This window comes from Argopecten irradians, chromosome 12, assembly GCF_041381155.1.
Source record: "Argopecten irradians isolate NY chromosome 12, Ai_NY, whole genome shotgun sequence".
NCBI lineage: Eukaryota > Metazoa > Mollusca > Bivalvia > Pectinida > Pectinidae > Argopecten > Argopecten irradians.
In genome coordinates this window covers 11,957,121-11,981,282 of record NC_091145.1, presented here as the reverse complement: position 1 = coordinate 11,981,282, position 24,162 = coordinate 11,957,121, and the positions used below count along the sequence as shown (strand labels likewise).

General features: G+C 33.5%; 1 protein-coding gene across 1 annotated transcript in view; it reads left to right on the top strand.

The window, feature by feature from the left end:
* The window catches only part of LOC138336768 (carbonic anhydrase-related protein 10-like), a 74,283-nt gene that overhangs the window by 46,611 nt on the left and 3,510 nt on the right, over nucleotides 1-24,162 (top strand). Inside the window, exons 4-11 of the mRNA XM_069286324.1 lie at nucleotides 6,153-6,286; nucleotides 7,766-7,957; nucleotides 9,977-10,072; nucleotides 11,896-11,962; nucleotides 13,718-13,872; nucleotides 22,429-22,557; nucleotides 22,998-23,037; nucleotides 23,985-24,022. Coding sequence (XP_069142425.1) covers nucleotides 6,153-6,286; nucleotides 7,766-7,957; nucleotides 9,977-10,072; nucleotides 11,896-11,962; nucleotides 13,718-13,872; nucleotides 22,429-22,557; nucleotides 22,998-23,037; nucleotides 23,985-24,007 — 836 coding nt within the window. The 3' untranslated portion in view covers nucleotides 24,008-24,022. The remainder of the gene's footprint in view (nucleotides 1-6,152; nucleotides 6,287-7,765; nucleotides 7,958-9,976; nucleotides 10,073-11,895; nucleotides 11,963-13,717; nucleotides 13,873-22,428; nucleotides 22,558-22,997; nucleotides 23,038-23,984; nucleotides 24,023-24,162) is intronic.

The window sequence follows — 24,162 nt, the reverse complement described above, 5'->3', positions numbered from 1 at the left end:
TTCCTTACTTTTGTTATCATTAACAATCCGGTTTTGGCAGTATCCATAGCCTTCTTAGATTCCCCTTGGTGAATACAAAAGATCATATACCCTAACTTAAAACAAGAAGTTCAAATTTTCGCGTTTTCAATTTTTGCATTCTGACTTTTAGGATATATTTAACTCAATCACTTATCAAAGATTGTATACTGTATAATTGTTTATATTTGCGGGGTTTTCATTTCGCTGAATTCGCGGATCCATCTAAAATCGTGAAATTTGATACCTTCGCGATATTGGTCAAAATCGTGTTTTTACGATTAATAGCCTGTGATAAGAATAAGATAATTTGCGAAAATACCACGCCATTTCGCGAATACTTTCCAAAAGAGTAAGTCGCAAAATTAACAACCCGCGAAATTTAACAACTAAATAGTGTATATCTGTTTTAATATATTTCCAATCACGATGTCATGGGCCTTCTCTCAGGAGAATTTATATAAAAACCATCGAAGCCTGACGTACTGCGTTCAGCTTTTTTGTCAGTGAAAATATAACACACCTCAGTTACGACACCGCGTCACAAAAAGACTGTAAACGAGTCCTTATAATTGTTAAAGGCGATTCATGTCTTTCAATGTCCATCTACGTTCAGGAAAAAAAGCTCTGATTTAGGCATTATCAAATCAAAAGAACTACTATCACGTTATTTACTCGGAATGTTACCATCTTTAGCTCTTAATCAACATATATACACCTTAAGGGAATAGACATGTAGTCAAACATTTAGATATCCGGACATTTTATAGCATTTCCGCCCGTTCCTGTTAAACGATCCTTCTTTTTTGTTGACGCTATATCTTTTCTCTCATTACACGTTAACCAATTTCGTGTAAACGTCACTGGTGACTTCGTCATTCCTAGAGCCTACGCTAGTGGAAGATGAACTCCTGATATTTCTATCACTTGTTGGGTGTTTCATACACTACCTTTCAAGTCCTAAAGAGAAATCCCATGGGTTACATTGATATGGTGTAATTGTATGAAATGCCTGGAATAATTCTCTTGATTTTTTAACATATTCAGTTACCGGGAGAGCTTCCATTTTTTCTTACGAAACGAATATGTATAGTATTGTAAGATGAAGTCAGATTATGGTAAGAATTGATCGATGCCTCTGCCCTGGTGGGACTGAGGTGTCTGATTTAGGCTACAAACGATCGGTTATTTGTATGTATATTTTTTATCGGTCGGTCTTTAATCATATGATGTCGTGTTAGGTCCTTTCTAAACCTCTAAAATTGAAATTCAGCGTGATTAATAAGTTTTGAAAAGTCCTTTTATCTTACACAAATATTCAATGTAGTTAGTTAACATATCATTGAATATGTAATTCTAGTTTTCTAGTTTCCGTACTTTTATGACGTTATCATGAGTAGTCTTTCGTTATATGAGTAGTCTCCCATTACCATGAGTATTCTCCAGTTACATGAGTAGTCTCCCGTTACATGAGTAGTCTTCCGTTACGTTTCATGTCACTTCAGTCTGTTCTATAAACATTTTATTAAATGTAGTGATTCTTTTATTCTTTTCATTTAAAAGAGACTTTATAAATTTACATCAGAGGGACATTGGAGTTTATAGATTAACTCGTTTCGGAGCAAACATTCTTCGACTAATCTTCCACAAATGTTCAATGCAGTTTGAACATAAAATTTAATACTTACCTTTTTATTTTATTACTTTTACGCTATGTTTCATTTCACTTCAGTTTGTACTCTTAAACAGTCATCTTTTGCACTATTCACATTTTATCAAACAAGTTATTTCTCTTTTCATTTTCACGACACTCATATAATTACATAAGAATAACAATGGACAGAGTTAGTCACTATGTCGTTTTAAAGAAAGAATTGGTAATAAACTTATATATGTTTAGGACTACTCATGTTGTCCCGCCAACCCGCCATAATTACCAAGCGGGCCAATACATTTTGTGCCTGCGCACAATAGATATAAACAAACATGTAGACGAATATGTTGTCTTAGTGTTATTTTGAACTGAAGAAGGTTCTATAGTGGCTGAATATATATTCCATAGAAGTGATTTTTTATTTCATTTTGAATTTATTTTGGCCTTTTATTTCGGATTATTAATATATACTAGCTTTATACCGTTTTTATCTCATTATTATGTATATAACCATATTGTATCCAAATGATGATGATGATGATGATGATGATGATGATAGACATTGGATGAATGACAGTGAAATATTTAAAGACTGTTTTCAATTAAAAAAAACATATACCAATCCATTTAAAATCGAAAACAGAAAAAAGGACCAATCTTCACTACATAATGGGATTTAGCATAATACTTAAGAACTATGTTGTATAAGTTAGCTCCCAGACTGTCTTTCAGAACTGCATACTATAGGCACGATGGCATTCAAAGAATAATGAAGCCTTAGTATTCTTAACGTCCTTGGGCTATTACCAATTTTTCTTTGGCGAAAACATTTAAAAACACGATATTGTTGTACGGAATAAGGCCGTTGATCGCCATTCAGACAGCTCAATAATTAGTAGAACTTTCGCCTTGAAGTAAGCAAGCTGTGGTTCCAATATATAGTCTAACGTCAACGTTTTCTTTTCTTCTAAGCACTCAGAAACAATATATTTACAGCTTAGTTATGGTCTAGGGGCGACATGGATCATTTTGATTTTTTTGTTTTGTTTTTAAATTCTAATAGATAAGTTGTCGTCAATGATAATGAGACGTAATTGCAGAGTGATAATGATGTTACACTCTCAAACAAATTGCGTCACAGTCAATAGCTACCCACAAGGGCAGATAACTCTGTAATATGCATATTAAGAATATATAAGTGGATTTGTTAGGTAACATGAAAGCGAAAAGTTACAAAACCTACCTCGTAGGCATTTATCATCAAATCCATTCCCTAACATTTCGTCTAAATATTGTCTTTTCTACTCGAATACAACCAATTGGATTCATTGCCTTTGCCTTGGTATACAGATACAATGACACGACAAAAAAGCAAACTTACAAAATTAGAGAATAAATACTGTTATAATATAACTTCATCAACACATGTTCATTAAGTATAAGGTTTATCATTGTTTATCATTAGCAATCTATACCCTTTGTGCTCTACGCCAAAACGCATGACAAATTCTACTTAAAACATAAATAATTAATCCTGGGATCAGAACAATCGGAAGCTTTTATGATAATAATACATTCATTAGTATTTATTACTGTTTTCGAAAATCATGTAGCACATTATCATGAAGATGTGTCTTTGATGCTGAGTTCCATCCTTCAACAAAACTAGAAATTATTTCCCAGAGGCTAGTGCAATATTGTACTTAATAACGTTACGCACGGATGCTAAACTATGATGAAAAAATCTCTGTAATAAATACAGAGAATTCACGATAGGTGGACAACCATAAATAGAAGTATTAGATCACTTCACTTCAGGTGTAGTTTATTACTGTGTAAATCGAAATATTCGTGCTGTGAACTTTTTCGCGTTATTCGCTTTCATTAAATATCCGCTGATATATTTGCGCGTACAGATTCATACCGCGAACATTATTACACAGTGACTGATTATCCACGTTGACTGTACTTATTGTACATAAAACTATAAATGTTGTGATCTATCAACGTAAAGCTTGCCATTGTTCTTAACAGACTTATATGTTTCCTAATCCTTTGCGATCGATACATAATGTATGCAATTGTAAGACAAATCTACGATTACTGTTGTCACATTGATGAAAGTGTGCAAGAAACCTAACTTGAAATATTCTTGAAATTCACTCGTTGTATCATCTATTAAAAATTTTGTAAATAAAAGATCGCAACATATATTATCTACACATATAAGATGACAGATGGATATTAAATAAGAAGATATATTAGATGATTTTTAAATTAGTAAATGTCACAGCTATGGTACCGTTGGTATTAGTACTGCAGCTGTTCTATATATTAAGGTTACATAACGAGTGGTTGTTGGATATGGAATTTATTTCACACCAGTGAGTTACAAATGTATTTTTATTAAAGGTACAAAAGACACTATCTTTACTTTTCATACGTACAACATTCCAATGCTCGTTTAACGATACAATGTTTTGTCTCCGCCAAATAAGAGATCTCGTATTTTCACTATATTAGCAATAATCACATTTTAAGACATATAAATTGCCATAGGTTTAAGAGTGTTGAAAGGCTAAATCCTGAAAACTGGAGTTTGGGTGCATTAAATAGGTCAGGTACAGATATACATATCAGTACTTTAGATACGACACCAATAAAGAAACAAGAAAAAAACTTTGAAAATATAAGAAACTGAGATGGTGTTAATGTTCCAAATGAGACTAATAGAGCTTCGAATCAGGTTGTATACATTAGCATAATGATTACGACATGGGTTAAAGGACATCTGTATGAGAGTTTGGAGACACATTGGTTTCAGTATAATGATACCGCTGGTAGCAGGCTGATATTTCTGGATTACTCTAATGGTGTCAAAATCAAATATAGGTTTCTACGTCAATGTTGTGGGAAACTGTTTGTTAGAAACAATACATCATTTTTTTAAACTACTAAAACGATGTACTGTGTAGGGAATTAATTTCGCGAGTGGTTCATTTTTTATTCGTTATATTCATTGAAATCCACAAATTCAAAACACCAGTGTAACGTTTAGAAATTGCGATATAGATTTTTCAATTATTTGCGGATCAAATTTTCGCGATCCTAGCAATTTACCGCGAAATCGCCAAAATACCATACGGTATTCCTCGTATAGATAAAAAAACGCGAAATATTGACGCTGCGAAACTAAAGCGCTATATAGAAGTATATTTTATAGAATAGAGATACTATATATCAAGGGCATTATATAGATGTAGTGGTGTGCTTCAGTTATATAAATCAATCACATATGTAACATGTAAGTATTTACCACAACTTAAGTCTCATTTAACCTACCGTGATAACAAATCATACAAACGTTGATAACGTGATGTCGTCCTCCTACACCTTGCTCTATACAATCACATTGGTACTGTTAACGTACACGTTTTAGCGATCATCTAATTTTAGCGGTTATCATACAAGAAATGCTTCGATGAAATTTGGTCTTTCCAATTTGAATTTTTGAATATGTTTTTGTTTTCACAGTACAAATATTTTATTCTTGCAGCTAGAAAGAAATGTATATATATATATTTATGAATACCTATATTCATTGCGGAATTCGCCATTGCGCTGACCTGTTCATGATTATTTTGGGTTTTTTTTCTCAATATTGCCCCAAAATAATTATATCTTATAGCTTATATTTACCTGTGTATGTTATGTATTAACTATTTTGATGTTCGATCAAAATGAAAAGAATTCATTTTTCTAGCAAAGTTACACGAATTTCAAAATAAGTGTGTGATACAGTGTGTAAAGATAAAGGGATACCTTTTCAAATTATAATTTCAACAAAATCAAAAATAGAATTGGGATTAAACAAAAGGAAATGCTTATATAAATCCTCCACTAAATGATGTTTTCATTCCAATCATGGGATTCATTTCATAATTAAACTGAATTGTCAAACTCATATTTCAATAGCAATGTCCATAATTCGTACGGGTCAAAACGTCTATGACATTACAAATCACTTGGGAGTTATCGATGTTTTGTTTCATATCATTTAACACATGTTTGAATATGATCATAATTTTGATTTAAAAGATTATGCTTAGTAAATAGTATCTTACTAGAATCATTGTATGAACCCTATACATATATTATATACTATATAACTCGATAACCAATGAAGAGTCGAGCTTTACCACATGCAGTTACTCCTCTTTTAGATGTACTTTGTAGAAATGTTCGCGATATCATTTAAAATTCTCAAATTAAATTGACATTAGCTTTTTAAGTTAGTTTTTAGGACAATTACCATTGAATGATTTCTACACTTAAACATATTTCATATAGATTAAGAATTAATCATGAGACCTAAATCATTCCTTTTACTTATGAATGTTGTTTAAAATATTTGGTAGTTCGTTTGTCGCCATCTTAGTTATATTTAATTGAGTAATAATACATGTACATTTATTTGCAGGTCCCATGAACTGGGGTCTTAACCCTGCCTGGACGATGTGTAGAGACGGAAAGTTCCAGTCCCCCATAGACGTTAAACCACGTGACCTCCTTTACGACCCATCACTTACTTACTTGAATATACAAACCAAAAAGGTATGGTATTGCCCATCGCGTGCAATGAACGTGATTAATTAATCAAAGTCTAGCTCAGACGTTTGATGGCGAGACTATGCCAGAAAAAAAGGCAGACATTGATTATAGATGTAATATCGTTATAACCACTATGTATATAACTATACAATATACATATGTATATATGCAAGCACCTCGCAGCTGTAAAGTATGTGAACGATGGACCAGTTCAAATGTAAATAAACCATGGATACACATCAATGCCCACAGCGTAGCCAAAGAAGCAATGTCATTGGCTGGCCCAGGTCATGAGAAACGATTATTTGTATAACAAGAGAATCACTGGTCACAGTAATCTGTCTAAAGATTTTGTCAATATCGGCTCAGTAAAAAATGCACTGTGAAGATAATGTCATGTGCTGAACCAAACCCATCGCAATGTCAGGGTGCGTTCGGAATTAGTTGAACTTTTAATGAAGCCATTATATGAAATATAAGAACAATTAATTAAACTGTGCACGTGGCAATGTTTTGGTGATTCGTTAGATTTTGACCAGGTCCAATTAAAAAGCAGTGGCCTTATTAACATGATTCCTCCTCTCATATAACGAAGAATTTCCGTTTTCTCTGGTGTCCATGGCTACGCACCACTCCCACGTGTGTTTGCGAGACTTCATTAAACACCACCTTGTTGCTTTGCCCTTTATTTCATTAACTTTTGAGACACGTGAATACTTCCGGGATCTGTTTTGATGTGTAGGCTACTTTATTGCCAATGTTAGTTAGCAGTTGGCTTCCTTTGAATCTTAATAATGAACCAAGTCTTATGAAGGGCAGACAAAATAATTAGCGGATTATTCCAAGGCCATGCAGTGTTGTAGCTATACCATTATTATGATGCAATAATTATTGATATCAGAAATAGCTGAAGCTATGTTCGTTTTAGAAACATGCTTAAATTAGATATACGAATTACTAATACATATTTACCAAAATATCGGTGTAACGTGGATTTTAGAATCTCGAATAAGTTCCAGATTCGAAAACGCGATATTTATTCATTAGAAATTTAGAAATTTTTGATTCAAAACAAACAAATAGGGTAAATCAAAAAATAAAATCCAAATAAAATAAATCTAAAAGTAACCGAATATGAACACAATATAAACGGTATCTATAGTCTTAATGGTTATTTTCGAAAAGCACCATGAATAAAAATTATCTCTGCATAGTCGAGGAAATTCGTCGAACAGTTATATGAGTCAAGACAAAATTTCAATTGGAGTCAAAGAATTTAACACTTAAAAGAAAATGTGTTTATATGTATGTAATAGTGCACTTCAAGGCCAAATCTTGATTTGTACAATGTATTTTCAAAATCTTTTCAATGGATATGTAATTAGAGCAATCGAATCTGTTTTGAATGCTTCTTGCGAATGAAATACATAAATGACGTATTTTAATTGCTTTTTTTTGTGTGAACTTTGGACATCCAATCAGATTACAGGAAACCTAACAAATACGGGACACGACATCACCCTACACATCGACGATACCTACATCAAACTTCTGAACGCATCGATGGGACCGCTCCAGTATAACTATCATATTTACCAGGTTAAATTCCACTACGGTCGGGAGGAAAACTTAGGATCAGAGCACACCATTGATGGACAACAGCTACCTGCTGAGGTAGGTATCATTTTAAGATAAAACTTTGAAACCTTTATGAAGACAACAATTGATGATACATGTACTTTATAGTTGCTAATATTCGCGGGAGTTTTAATTAAGCTGAACTCCCGGGGTCAAAATCATGATTTCACGAATTACGGCCAGTCGTGCGAATGAGGCTTTAAAGGCTAGAAATATAATTCGGGAAAATAAACCCCAGCAAATAAGTCCAAAAAACTAATCTCGAAATATTTCACCCGCCAAAGTTAACAACTATACAGTAGATTATGCAGAGAAAGTCATTCAAAGTCATTCAAAAGAATCACCGAGACTCAAAACCCAGTAAGTCGTCGTAGGTTGATTTACAGTACTTAACCATGGAGATTTATGCAAGGTGGGAACATATTCAAATTCATGAAGGACTATTTTATATTGCGAAGATTTAATATTTTATGTGTATATGAAACCATGTTGCAAAATGTCGACGGTCATATCTATCGCAAAAATAATAATGTTTACACACGGAAATCGCGAAATTAAACACTTGCGAATATATCCATGTTTCCAGTAGTTGAATAAATCTGATATCCAAAAAAAAGGTGAATAACACCAAAATAAGAATTTAATAACATTAAAGAATACCTACTGATCGAAGGTGAGACCTGATGGATCACTTCTTGTGTTGCATCTGTCTCCGGCTCCAGGGTAACCTGATATTGCCAATGATTGTTGATTCATGTTATGTTTCTATTAGATGGAAATTGCCAATTTAAACGTATTATCTTTAAAATCTTTTTCATTAATATTACAACTAAGCTCTACATCTCCATTGATTATGCTTTAAACCATAGATTAATATAAATAGCCAATAATCTACTTGCGGATATCGCTATTACATATCCTCCGAGCAATCGTATCGAATTTGGATTGTCTTTTATGAGAATGTGTGATAATTTTAACAACGCAGAACAGAATCATGACCATTTGTTTTCGTTTTCGTTTTGTTTTCATATAACTACAGCAACCCATGATCAACTTTAGGCGTGCTTCTATTATATGTGTTTATTATTCATATGTCATTCATTTTACGCCACCACTATATGATACATTAAAATGACATGATTGTGTTCATTTCCGATAAAACACTATAAGTTGCTTTTCTATATTACCAGACAATTGATTCACGAATTGAGAATCCTTATAAAACAATGTATGATTTTGTTCTTTTCCTTTTCACGTTGGCTGTTCTTAGATTTATTTATTTCGACTGAACATTATCAGCGCTCTCAGCTATTCTTTAGGTGCTCCTCAATCACTGCCAAAGGAATTCGGATTTCCGTATGTATTTACCACTGAAAATATTCTTTTGAGCAGAGCCACGCGTAAGATATTCAAAAATCAATGTATATCAAATAAACACTCGAGAATGTGTTACATGCTGACGAAAACAATGAATTGATTTATTTTGTATTTTTAACGAATATTGCATTTTAATGTTCGAAATGTGTTTTGGGTTTTTTTTTCTTCTATTTTATCGTGCATTTGCATCCTAAATTTCGCTTAGTCAATAAATGTTGCTTTTTCAATTCTGCAACAATAAGTGTTTTTCCCCTACAAAATAACGTAATGTCAGCGGACGAGTACTTTCTCTTTTCATTAATCAAGTCCTACAAGTAACAATATGTATAGTAAACGATCTTTGTTAAAATCAAACAAAGACCTAATGTTCGGAGGTTTTGTTTGTGCTCGACTGACCGTTTCCTTTTTACCCGAGAACAATATTCACTTTAAAATCTACAATTTTTTTTATAAATGTAAATGCATTGTTACACGCATGGAAACGTTTGAATTGGATGCTTATTTATGCAACACTCTTTATTCATTGTTTTTTTATTACTAATTATGCAATTATTATTTAAATACGACAGAAATCATACTGGATGTCCTTTTAGACTTGCCTGTAATTCCTAATATCAGTCTGTACATAAAAAAACTATTTTTTTTAATTTATTACAAAGTATTCTTGTACTGTTTCAGATACAAGTATATGCTTATAATTGCGACCTTTATAGCAATGCCTCACAAGCGATGGCTTCGCCAAAAGGAATAGCAGTATTTGCCATTTTTGCCGTGGTGAGTACCAGCGGTTATTTTTTGTGTTGACGTAAGCTCGCGATGTTGCAGTTAGGAAGTTCTTGACAGGAATGCACGCAATCACATTATGTGAATTGATAAAAACAGTTAATATTGAGCTATTAGCGGTAGTCACAATGTGATCATTTTGATGCGACGTCAGGGAATAGAAAGAAAAACACCGTTAATGAACTGACAGACGTTGCAGATATGTGATTTCACAAACCCTGTGATTTCTTTTAAATTGTTTGCAAAAGCGCAATGAAAGGCTGGGGAAAGTGTACTTCGGTTCACACGTAAAATCCAGAAAGTACGAATGTAAAGAGAGGCATTAGACTTAGGTAATGGGTAACAACAGCCAAAAAGGCGAAAATGAAACAGTTAATGTACAAAATCCAGCATCCAAGAGTGATGGGCCGGCATCAGAATAAACGCAATTTATAAAAAAAACCAATGTACGACGCAATGGATCACTTAATGCATTGCCATTCGTGACCGAATGATGGTTGTTCCCTTATAGCTAACAGAATCTGTACTTATCTGAAACGTATTGAGTTCCCATGCATTGGAATTCTGAATATAGTTCTGTGTTTTGCATTGTCTTGAAAAGAACATTCTCACGCAAGGCGGTGATACTTAAAGATCCATCATATTCTTTCAAATATTGACGACCTAAATATCACTTTTTTATTTTCTTTCATATTTATGTTCTAAAGCTATATAATACATGTATTTCGTAGATGGTGTATACATTGTATATCTAATAAAACGATCACTATGATACTAGAACATATAAGGATGTCTATCAAAGATATAGTAACACTAAAACTGTTATGTTTTCCAAGGGAAGAATGTAAAATTTATTATAGTGTTTTTAGCACGAACACTCAACAATACATTCTAATTTGTCAAAAAGCAGATACTAAAATACTGTATATAACACCGATATAAACATATTTGTAGCAGTGGCTTGTTCTTAAGAAGTTAAGCATCTTCTTTTCTTATGAAACAACAATTGTGACCAAAACTTTCCCTCTCGGGCAATAGCATGTGTTTGATAACAAGCTTATATTACATATGATACATTGGTACATACATTAATATAGATCCAAGAAATATCCATCTGTATCTGTCTAATATATCTTCTCTGCCATCTTCGTAACGAACCTGTTGGGAAATATCTGTGTTAAAAGCAATAACAATACACAACCATGCAAAGCTGTCACTCTTGGTCGTGTTTTAATATCCATTCGGAACAATATTAACAACTGTCCTTACCTTAGAATGCTTAGTCAACGCGTCTTGAATGATATATATATTTCTTATATCTTTGTTTTTGAAACATCGCTATTTTGTTAGATCATTTATATTCTATCTGCTACCAGGAGAAAATTAATATCGGCATTGCCTGGTGTGTTTTCCCTTTTTATATTTGAAATAAATCTTGATTGGATGAAATGATATCCCATTCGTCAAATCATCGTTTAAGCCAAAGATCATTTTATTAAGTTATCTTCTATATTATGAGCATATGTTGGTTTTTTTCATATATACTTTCGGATATCGTTTTTGTAAATACATAAAATGTATATAAACGAAATATTTGATAACGAATATTTCAAATAGATTCAATGATAAACTCACAATTTTGATATGCCTATATGCTTCTGTTTCGACTGAACTATTGTTTTTTTTCTGTACATCTCTTTTTTCAATACGAGATTCTTATTGAATGAAAATGAATGGCAATGATTCAATGAGTCTACGAATAAAAACAACATTAGCATTTTATTATATAATTCGTGTAATTTTCTTTTGTATAGTTTGGAACTCCAGACAACGAAGCCTTTAGATTAATGTCGGCAAGAATAGAAGATGTCCTGTTAAAAGGTAAAGGATTAACTGTTTCATACGATACTGTCTCAGTAACAGTCATATCCAGTCTACACTTAAACACTTAAGCCATAATGGTTTTCTGATGTCATTGAAAACACTTTAATACATAGCTATGTGATTATGGCGGCGTCGAGTCACTATTAGCCAAAGTGTTTTGTATTATAGATATGTATGTATAGTCCATTAGTACTAACTATCAGTGGACGGGAGCAAATATTCGACGTTTGGTTTCAAGAACTATAGCATACATCAATTATGGTTATAATTTAATCAGCACCTGTATAAATCTACTTTAATAGTACGTAATTCATGATAAATTCTATCATGCTATATTCTAGTCTTTTCTTTACATTTTATCTTAAAAAAGCAGCATTCTTGTTGATGGTTATAATAAATAAAATGCGTTAAGTATAAGGCCCATGGTTTAAAATAATCGCAAGTTGCATGTTGCTAAATTTTAGAAATGCGCATTTCGTATATGTTCTATGCCCTATCTGATAATTTTCAATGCAATTCTTACACAGCGCAAATAATGGAATATTTCTAAATTATCAACATTAACTACCAAAATCGGTTAATTCAAAGACTTAAATCGGTATGCTCTTAAACAATTAATTAAACATAAAAATCGGGAATAATCAGATAGTGTATTGCAGTATATGAAAGATATTATAGTAAAAGGAGGTTCGATACAGCTATACTGCATATACATTCTGGCCCAGAGTCATCAATTTTTCCCCGTATTTCTGTAACTTATAATGCTCAACTAAAACGTGTTACAGAAGTTATAGGATATTTCCTTAGTTTATGTAATGCTTTCTTATGGTGACGATTAAGTTCAAGATTCCCTTAACAGATGTTGATGAAACTGGATCCAGGACAGTAAGATTCTCTTTTAATTCTGCTAATGGCATTTCTAGGTTACTGTGTAACTAGGTAAAGGTAAACTACCAATTGACCGATTTCAATTGTTTTAATGAGTGTTTTAATGACACAAGTATGTCAACTGCAAAGCGAAGGTCATCCACAAGCTGTAAAGGCCAATAGTGAAGGCATTAAGGTGTGTAACTCTCGTTTTATCAACTCACAATTGTATTACATTTCTTACTGGTAATACACAACAGTGCAATGTACTTTGAAGTTGAATAACTAAATTCAGGCAACGAAAACAAATATCAAGTTATCTTGTTCAGTCCATGGTGGTTTAAACCTAATTAACTGCATGTCTTTCTATCCTTCTCTTTCCCAGGTATAAAGGGTGTACGCATACGCCTGTCTGTACGTTATTAATTGTACTAAATATTACCCCCCCCCCATTAGAAGGAAATGTTACAATATATCCCAGCGTAACATCAAAATTATTTCAATACAAATATAATACGTTCTACATTACCCAGACAACACCTGTAGGCATGTCATCAGCAATTACGGCATGTCGTCATAGAAGTTTAAGTCAAATTCAGGTAAATTATGTGGACTTAAATTGAAGGCTGAAGACATTTTGTTTAGGTTATGAGTTAATAAAAAATATACATAGAACAACAACAAAAATGGTCTAATAAAATGGCTACCAAAATGTAAATTCGATAGCCCAGATCTTACATCATATTGGCCCTGTAGTAAACTTTGAAAATGAAAATGTCAAAAAGTACATAACATATATGTGTATATAATATTATAGATAAGTTTGACTGGTTAAAATTGATGGTATTTCATGAATCCTCTTCAGAGTTTTATTTTCCCTTGCAGGTAGAGTTATTCCCCTTACCGGAATTCCCATAGACATATTATTTCCGGATACTCATCATTATGTCACATACGAAGGATCATTTACTCAACCTGGTTGTCATGAATCAGTCACGTGGGTCGTATTCAACAAGCCAATCAAAATTCAGAAATGGCAGGTAAGTAGGAATACATATTGTTATTTGAATACACGAATATAAGTGTGCGTACTGCTCAAAACTTCATATAAGGTATAAGTAACGTATTATTTCATGGAGTTCGACGTACACATTGAAACGTATTTCAGAAAAAAAAAAAAATAGTTAAAACTCATTTCAATGTATTTTTCTGTGCTAAATTTGTGCATCTGGGAGTTCTGTTCCGTGAATATTCTAACCAATATGATAATAAACAAGACTTTGGGACTTGAATTCAAATTATGAAATGTTTTTACACAGTGAAAACGTATATTTCTTAAAGGACAATTCGGTCTAACAGAACATTAAAATTTGTACATATATCGGAAAAAACCCCAGTTCTAATGGAAATTAGATCAGTCGGTTTTAGTGTGATATGCTTGAAAAGCCCGTGGTGGTGACATGTGTGTGAAATGTTCAAACTCGCTCGCTGTCCGCCATTACACATTGTGGTCGAACTTCTTGTATGCAGAACCATGTCCCTTGCTCGTAGAGCAATGCAACTTTTGTCTATAACTGCTCAAATCGCTCTGACAATAGTGTGTTTACCTTATTAGGTGAATTATCTTGCCTAAAAATCATTTTATCACCTTCTCAGTGGTTATGTAGTTCATTTGTTTAACGTGCGTGACTTTGGCTCGGGTATAAGTACAGCGTCCATATTCTACCTGCGTAATCGTATTGATCAACGGTTTGATATTTCAACGATATTAATTAAAATACTTAACGATGTCGTGGAATTTGTCAATATTTTACGTTATATGTTTCATAAGAAATGTAGAACAACACCTTTATGCTATATTTTGCTTCTTGTTTATGTAAAAGAATTAGCCTGAGTGAATTGTTCCTTTAAGATACGGAATGTTGGTACATTGGGACGCTTCGAAATATATTTCTAGTCGGAACCCCTCAGTAAGATCTATAGCTCCCCATGCCAATCGATTGAGTGGTGTCAGTGCCCGTTGTTTTAGCCATGTAGACATGTAATCAGTGGTAAATCGGTGTTGTGTAAGCTATGGTTAAACACGTGGCGTATCTAGGTGGTATATATGTAGAACAGGATAATTATATCTATTGTTGTAATCAACTGAAACTTACACCGACCTGTCCATGTTAGAAGAACAGATCCCTGAACAAAACTGTGCGTTATAGTTATAGAGTGAAGTTAAGGATGCTCAGGATCAAAGGACATCCCCTCTTTAAAACTGTTCAGATCTGATACACGATCGGCAATGTTACGCTATCTTATCACAGCGTAGTTTGTTATATTGTGTATGTAAGGTCTGACAGAACAATGGGGACATAAGGCATTAAATTAGAATCAATCAATATAACATCGGCCTGCAGACTTAATGCTGCAGATCTTCTATATACCTCTTTACACAAGGAAATCACCATAATATCTCGATGACATACCCATAGACGGATTTTAGTAGTTTTAACCAAAGGCAACGTTCTATGAAGGTGTAAACGTTAATGACAAATTTATGAAATGGAATTATTGAATATCTCATTTACGAATTTTTTATCGCCTCCGGCTGCAATATAATCTTATCAACAATAGCACCATTTAGTAGTAATGATAATGAATACCTAACGATAACCATTAAGGATAAAAGGAAGCATCAGTGAAGATACGTGTCATGCTATAAGTTTTGTATTAATTATGTGTTAACATAACCCATGATTATTACAGATCGTAAGTTGGCCACCAATTTCTAGACATATCTTGTGTATCAGCGATATGTCTAAGTTTAATTTCAAACTAAGGGGAGATAATCTAATAAGAATATAAACAATCTTACCAAGAAATTAGGGTATGGCGGTAAATCTATGCAGTTCTCTGTAAGAGTGTTTTTTGTGTAATGTCATTGAAGGTTACACTATTGATATATATATATATATATATATATATATCAGGTGTGAACTCATGTATTTTCGTATTGAAAATTGTTTTGTACCTCAAATGAAAATAAATCACTTTAAAATCATGAGTAATTGAAACAATAAAAGGCTTACAAAATCATGCGTATATTTGCACCATATTAAAATTTACAATGTTATTTTACACTGATACAACATGCTTTAAACATAGAGAACCATATGAATATTTGAATGAACTTGACCAGCACGTGACATTTGATCGAGATTCATAAATCATTTCTACACCATCAAAGAGATAAAATTGACGAAGCATCACATATTAAAATGTGAAAGAATTAAAATCATGTATCACAAAAAACAAACACTGTATGAAAACCAAAGCCAGTGTGGGCTTAGCACACTTCATCACAAAACCAGCAAGTGATACGTCGATGTCTTATAGCTGTCCTTTATAACAACTTAAAATAAATTATATAAGGCAAACAATAATAATAAAATAATGGTGGTCCGGAATATTACATCTTCATTGCGTACATCGAGAACACACACTGTTCAAATTATCTAAGCCAAACAAGATTCGGATATTGATATCGAACGTTACTAGTCTGGCCTTGTATTGCACAGGAAAACTAAAAGATTTCACTTCTAAAGGATACAAATAATATTTCCAACTAAAAATACATTTACTACTAGGGTGAAGACCAAAGAAACCGAGCAATTAAACTGCCAGTTAATGTCACATTAGAAACTGACGGGGACCATTGTCATGTAATCAAACTTCCCTTTGACTTGAAGTCTAGTGCCACGTCCTGATATGACCTTGGCTTTTAATGTCACTAAAAATAGACCAACCAAACCTTATAACAAGAAAATAGACCACTCTCTTAACGGATAGTTGAAGGAATAGGCTATTAACTTGTGTCTACATTACTAGTATAAACGCTTGCTAAAATTTTGATGGTGTGATAAGAAAAACTATACATTTGGGATATCAACCGGAAAGTTAGGGTCAGGACAAAATGGAAGCTAAATCAACTCTGAACTAAAAGATATTGATTTTGAACAAGCAGCGAAGTGTCTCTGGGTCGTTATGTCAGAGTTTAGAGTACATTCTGTTATTCAAACTAGAAACGGTTGCCAAAAGCCCAAAAATCAAACAAATAAACGAGGTGCAATTAAACGAACCGATGTTCAAAGTCTTAAATAAAACAATCAACCGGAATTTTAATGACGTGCCTCGATGGTCGTCCGGGGTCGATACGTGCTCCTACTCTAGCGCGTAACTGTGGTCATCATCTATGCCTTGGTTGTAAACCCCTAACGTCAAGAGTAAGGTGTATATCGAGCAAATAGGCCAGACAAAGGATATAACGTGTAAAATGAGCAGACGAGTCGGTAATGGATAGCGTTATATAGTCTTATCACATCTCGTCGGGTAATGCGATAGTTTACAAGATAACGTGAAGCGATTATCAAATGTCTTGAATTAGATGTTCTTTTAATTCGATAAGGGCCACAACGGATGTAGCAAAGATATCGGTTACAGTGTAGGCATTTATCATTGTATGTTATGAAAATTCAAGAATGTTTGTCCTTCAGTTAGTTCTTTAGGGAATCAAATCAGACATGTATATTTTTTGGAACTGTTTGTCAACGGACAAACAAAATGCTAGCACATTTAGAATGTGTGATTGACTTGATAATGTAAATCAATATCCTTTCGCGAAGGTAAATAGCAAATGAGCGAAAGTTGCCTGAAATTTCTATGAGCGAAAGTTGCCTGAAATTTCTATGAACGCTAAGCGTATATCTGGCAGCCAAGTTATAGTATTTCATGAGAACAGACTGTCTAGGTCTGTAAGGACTATGTATAGATGGATTCTAACAAATCATATAGCTATACAACAAGGTGTGTAATAAACGCTTTGATTTAGTACCAATATGTTTGGTAAATATTAGATGTCATGACGAATGATACTGTAACCTATAAACTTATCAAAAACAATACAACCATGATTGGATGACTTCACTTCCTAGTTTATTTTGCTTTGATCAATGGCGCTTACAGTGTGTTGCTTTAGTGATTATAACGTGCCATCATATTGATTGGTCAATATACTATACATTTATTGTCTTTTACTAATTTACAGTTAAAGTATGGGGTTGAAAGATAAAACAAGTTTCTGGTATCTCGGGACTTGTCCATTGCCCGAGGCGAATCCCGAGGTTGAGGGAAACAAAAAGTATAGCTTTTAAATACATGCGTTAACTGTTTCAATATACAAAAGATTTGATTTGACTCGAAATAACTAGCGCATAACTGATTACGGTTATAGAGGAAAAAGTAGTAGATAAAGGAAAAAGTAGAGAGATAGTAAATGTAACTATGTCAACGGTATTGCACGAAATAACATCAAACAAAAGCATATTAACATTTCGTATACCTAGGGCGTATTTAACCTAATATAGGATAAAGGTTGATTACTTTGTGTGTAACCTTGCCATTTACGAACGGATCCTAATATAGGACAATGACTTTTTCAAGCTCCAACCTTTACAGTTCATATATATATATATATATATATACAAACACCACTCTTGAGAAATAGAACATTTTGAAGAAAATGTCAAAGTTGGGATAATCTAATCGTCTTCTTTTTAACCTGTTTTTATACCTACCAACCCGTATTTAAATTTTGGTCCGTTTTGATCCTTTAAGGCCCTCGCCGGTATCGTTACTAGAACTTTTAGAATCCGTGGCAAGCCTTGTCACAGAAAAGGCTGTTTGGTACAGTTACATCTAGTCTGTAGTGAACTAGATATTTTGTTGACTTACGTACGCCATAGACTCCTACTATGGTATTTTTGTTGAACTTGATATTGAGGGTTTGGCAAGAGAAGCAAAAACATAATGCATAGTTCCATAAATCACATGTTTGACGAATATATTCTACATGTCTACAGACGCTGTGTGAATTTGAAACATTTATTTATCGCACATTTGAGAGTAAATATTACGTAAAAAATTGACCATTTGAAGTGACAATTTGATCATCTGATTTCACATGACCATCAAATCAAATCAAAGACATAACAGTAAATTTAACTTAATAGCGGGTGAATGATATCATAAGCAAAAAAATAAAGTATTGCTCGGTTCAGTATTTAAACATAAATCAAGTAATTTTGACTGTTGTTATAAAAATTACATTATGTGAATGCTACTGATTCTTAGTTTATTATGAAGTTTGCAGCAGTATCTATATAGCATAGAACTGTTTCATGCGCCTAAAATGTGCGCATTATTCTCCCCCTCTCAGCCAAGCGTATAGATACAGATTTCATTATTTTTCATGATCATAATGTTCTTCAGGTAATCAATCATTTGTGTCATTCACGTAGGTGCTTCAGTGACAGTCAAATTATTTAGGTAATTAGAGAGAACTGTTGCTCGAGGACCGATAGGGAACTATTGCATTCTGTTTCGGCCTCAAATAGCAGCACCATAGCGCGTTTCTGCTACCTCGTGGCCAATGGTCATTTGACTGTTCCCTTGCTCTCAATAAAACAATCGTAAAATGTCATGACTATCGTATCAATTAAATATTATATTGATATAAAGTGAAGACATATTTGTCTTACCGCCTTAAGACCCCTAACGTCAGTCGGGTCGAATCATGAATCCGCTAGCTACAAACCAGACGCAAAGAACAATTCTTATTTGAGTATTAATCTTACAGGAACCGCTTCAGTACATTTGCAATACCATCCGAAGAATGCACCATTAATTTCAACAGCAATATACAAATGAAATTGTCCCACTCCATACGGTATTTGACAGTCGGCGTATCTCAAGGATCCTCTCTAGACAACGGGCCCATAGTTTTAACTAATATTGGTCTCGGTCGCTATTTACGTAAAATTAGTCTAGTCTAGGACTATTGCCCAGCTATACAATGACTATGCAATACTACAACACAGCCACAGACAAGGTAGTAAGTCAAAAATCTTTTGCGGTATTAGTTGTAATGATACTAAAAAAACGTAACCGGAAGTGTGCCTAAACAAGCAGATGAACAAGGTAGCGTGCTAGCTCTACAGCGGAGATTGTCCTAATTCCAGAACTTCCCTGGCTAAGAGCGAAACGAGCATGCTATCTATAGTCAGCCAACAAAGGTTTCTCCTTTTTATAACAGATATACTCATCTTCAAAAGACTTGACCATTGATTTGTTAAAAAGTTTCCCTTTACGTGAAACTATATGAAATGTATAAATAAAGGAATTATCTATCTATTAAGCATGCCTTATCCATCCCTTAGTCTTTAAAGCTTATAAAAGTAGTCACAATATAGGGTTAATATAGTCAGTTTCAATTTAGTATTGACTCTAAAATTAACGATGATGACTATTCAAATATAGCTCCATTAAAACTTATACATTTTATTTCCATTTGCTTCCATGCTGGATGCAATGCTTCGGCTTCGTGAGATGTATGAAATTTATTCTGCATTTGCATATTACAGTGTTTGTGGGTAGATATTTAGTATGACATGTATGTGAGAGGGTAACGTCGTGATTTTCAGAAAATATGACGTGGGTTTCTTTCCTAAAATAATGACATCGCGTTGGATATTTAACCACAACGAAGGTATATCTGCAGTATACATAGAAGGTCTTGATGACATCATATGTGATTTGTTCAATTATACGAAACTTTCAAAACCGTGCAAACAATACCATGTATATTGAAATAAGGTTCTGATGCATACCAAATATTAAGTTGACTACCAACGACACCAAGGCGTCAAAGCTTATTACTATTTTGTTGTCTCCAACAATTGTGTCGCCTTCATCGACCGTTGTCTAAGGTCAGACAGGCGTTTGCATAACCATATGATGATTGTACAACTAATACGTAATACATTGTACCAATTAACGCATACTCACATACATAACTATAGATAACTAATAATCTAATAATAGCCCTAATAATAGAAACCACACTTATATTTTATTAAACAAACACATATAACATGCAGCTAATAATAGAAATTATCCAGTAACTGATCGTAACATTCTAAAAATAGTCAATAGCATAGACTGTACAATAAAATATTTGTCGGTTTACTTAATCGAACGCAATCGCACACGGCCTTGATAATTGATCTGGATGTCCATGATCTCGTTGAGTTTGTTAGGCGATGATGCAACAATAGTACCTTCGACGCACCAGCGTTGATATCGCCAGGGCCTTTTGTTTGTCCCTTTAGAATTGTTTTGTTTGTTATGTTATTTGTTTGTCAACAAAACTATTGTGGCTGTGTACTTCATTTTAAGTATGTTGCGAGATCCTTAAGAAATTCTCAAATATCATTATTATGTCCGTACTGTATAATCAAAGGCTATCTAGCCCGCTGCTGAAATGAAATAAAGATATATATATATATAAGTTCATTTCTTGAATTGTTAATTGAGATATCATTATGAAAATTAAGAAAATACGTGCAAACTGATTAAAAAAAAACATGACCACTCCCACTCATGACCACTCCCTTCTCCACACCTACCACCACCCCCACCCATATACGTCCAGTTTACTCTGTGAGCGTATTGTCCTTGTCGTGACGAAAACACGCCACGTTTCCTAGTGTTTGTAGGTAACACTATTCCTACTGTGTAATATATCAATAATTCAAAGCTCGCAGATTGAACTCGAAGGGAATTGACGCCTCACGGCAGACTTGTTTTAAACAACACAAACTGGTTTAGTATACTTTAGACGCATGACGTGTGTCTCCGAAGGGAAAATCAGCTGCCTGGCTCAGGACAAAAGCACGTTTATCATTAAGAATTTAAGCATTCTTAAGGAAATTTCCGATTTAGGGTCTTGAATAAATTTACTCGCGAATTACTACAGGCCTTGGTTTAAATGAGCAATGCATAAGTCATAAAAGTAAAATTAAATATGAACCATGACTCAAAGCGAATACGTAGAAATGATACTTTTGATATCATACTGAATATTGATTATTTATGAGGTTTTTGTTAACACGATTTGCTATTCAATTAAGTATACTTTCATACATATAAATACATGGCGTTCCTCGATATAGTGTTAACTTAATATAAGTCGCTCCCCATTTTGCCATGTTTTCCATTCTCTCGCTCTAAATTTCTAACATAATTTTCTGATATCTCAGATAATATTTTCTTATTGCGGCGTCAAAAATGAGTATCGTATAGGGCGCAAACGTATCTGGTGTTGGAAAACCAATAATATAACTCAAAAGCTCAGGAGAGATACCTAAGAATCAAATAGTTCTTATATGTTATGTAAAACTTAAATCGCCAGATCACCCAAGAAATGAAAAAAATGTTCATTTGTAAACCAAGTGGTTGTTTTACGTGGGTTGAATGGTGATGAAATCGGTAATCTTGGACCCTGGAACAGTGATCATATAAAGCAGCTTGTCTTCCTACTAAGGCCGGTGTTGCCGTAGAATTATCCCAAATACATGTCGTAAACTGTTAAATCAGTCTTCTTCACCCTGGCTAAAAACGTAAACTGAATAAAATTTGTGTTTTGGTTTTAAATCTTGGCATGCGTTGATCAAAATATGTATATGTACAAAAAATGTATACCTTTGTTGCAGTTGGAGGTTTTTCGACACATCAAACAGGGCGGAGAAGAGGATTCGGATTTAATACTGGAGAAAAATCACCGACCTACTATGCCTCTTAATAACCGAGTAGTACGGACGAACATTAATTTCAATGTGCCTGTAAGTACGCCTTGTGTAGTCTTCTGTTCACCTTCAGTATGCTCAATCATATCTAGGCAATGGGTTTTACCACAAAGAATTACATTCGGTACACGTGACATTCATTTTCTATTACTGCCACGATTGATTGAATATTTTAACTACGAATTCATTTTTATAATCTAATAGAACATTCAACTACTGCAAAAGTGAAATTGATGTAAGTTACTTCCTTACACGAAATGCTAAATTGAAATGTGATTTTAACGCTTGTGTTCTTAGGAAAGCCGATGCCGTAAGCTTTATCATGATTATCTCCTTAAAATAGCTCTTCTTCCCTACTAGTAACTTGTCTCGCAGTACTTAATATGAACTCCTTTGATCTACCACTTTGCACAATTAAAACTTAAATGAAAATTTCGAGCAGTTTTTCTTGAAATGTAATCACTTCTTATTTACAGACCGAAACATGCAGTATGAAGATACGGAGGTTTTATGGAGGTATGCATAATTATTTAGAGATGCAAAATGAATAAAAAAAAAATAAAGTAGGAACGAGAAATAAAAATGTCAAATAATTTCTTAAATGTAATTGATGTCATACATCTGGCGTTATATTTCGCTTTGTGAATGTTTAAAGAGTGACCTCTTTCTACTGTCTATACATTCATGATTTACAGAGTACTAAAACATGTTCAGTGCTATGTCTAGATCTGTGGCATAGAATTGTCGGAACCCACGTGATTTGTCTTCTTCATCTGTCAAACAACAGAACCTCGGAGAAGACACTTTTGAGGGTTAACGATGGTCGTTTAAATGTGATACGTGTAGTAAATGTGAAATAAAACAATCTCGTTAAACTTGGTCTCGAATGCCAGGTTCAGTAGTGGTACGAATAGCATAGATGTTTTTGGAATTATGACAGCCATGATATTGCAACGCAAGTCCAACTGATCAGAATCTAATTAAAGTGAAGTATCAAAATAATTTCAAAGGGGCAGAAATGAACTTTTCAACAACATAAACATTAAGAAATGTCTACTTAATAACAAAAAAAGGTATAATCTTAGCGATTATAGTACAATCGGTTTCTAACTTCATAGAATCTTCCTCTTGTGGGCATAACAATAAGAAACTATCGACTTTTTCTCCAACATAACATTTCAATTGTGAATTTTACTATGGGAGAGAAAGATTAAGATATGAAAGCAAGAGAGTACATTTAGTTATATTACAACGTATATCTTTTAGTGATGAACGGAAAACGCTCTTATCTAACAGTACAATTAGTTTAATATATCCATAAAGCTGCGAATGTAGAAAGGCACATATATATCATTTGTGCAGTACATGATAAATAATTGTTCTTTTGTTTCTTATGTCTTTGCTATTATAGAGTAATCACAACATCGAAGTGCTTTAATTTACCCGTGTATGTTGCTTTTCAGTAAACAGTCAGTTCAGTGTATAGACGAAGCACACACAGGTATGTTATTTCATTGTATCATTGTAGATATCAGTCATAGTTATAATTCTATATGTAAATAAGAGTTATATCTCTTATTAAGGATTATATAATCTATATAAATAATTATGTATGATTCCAATGTTGACACACTCAATAAC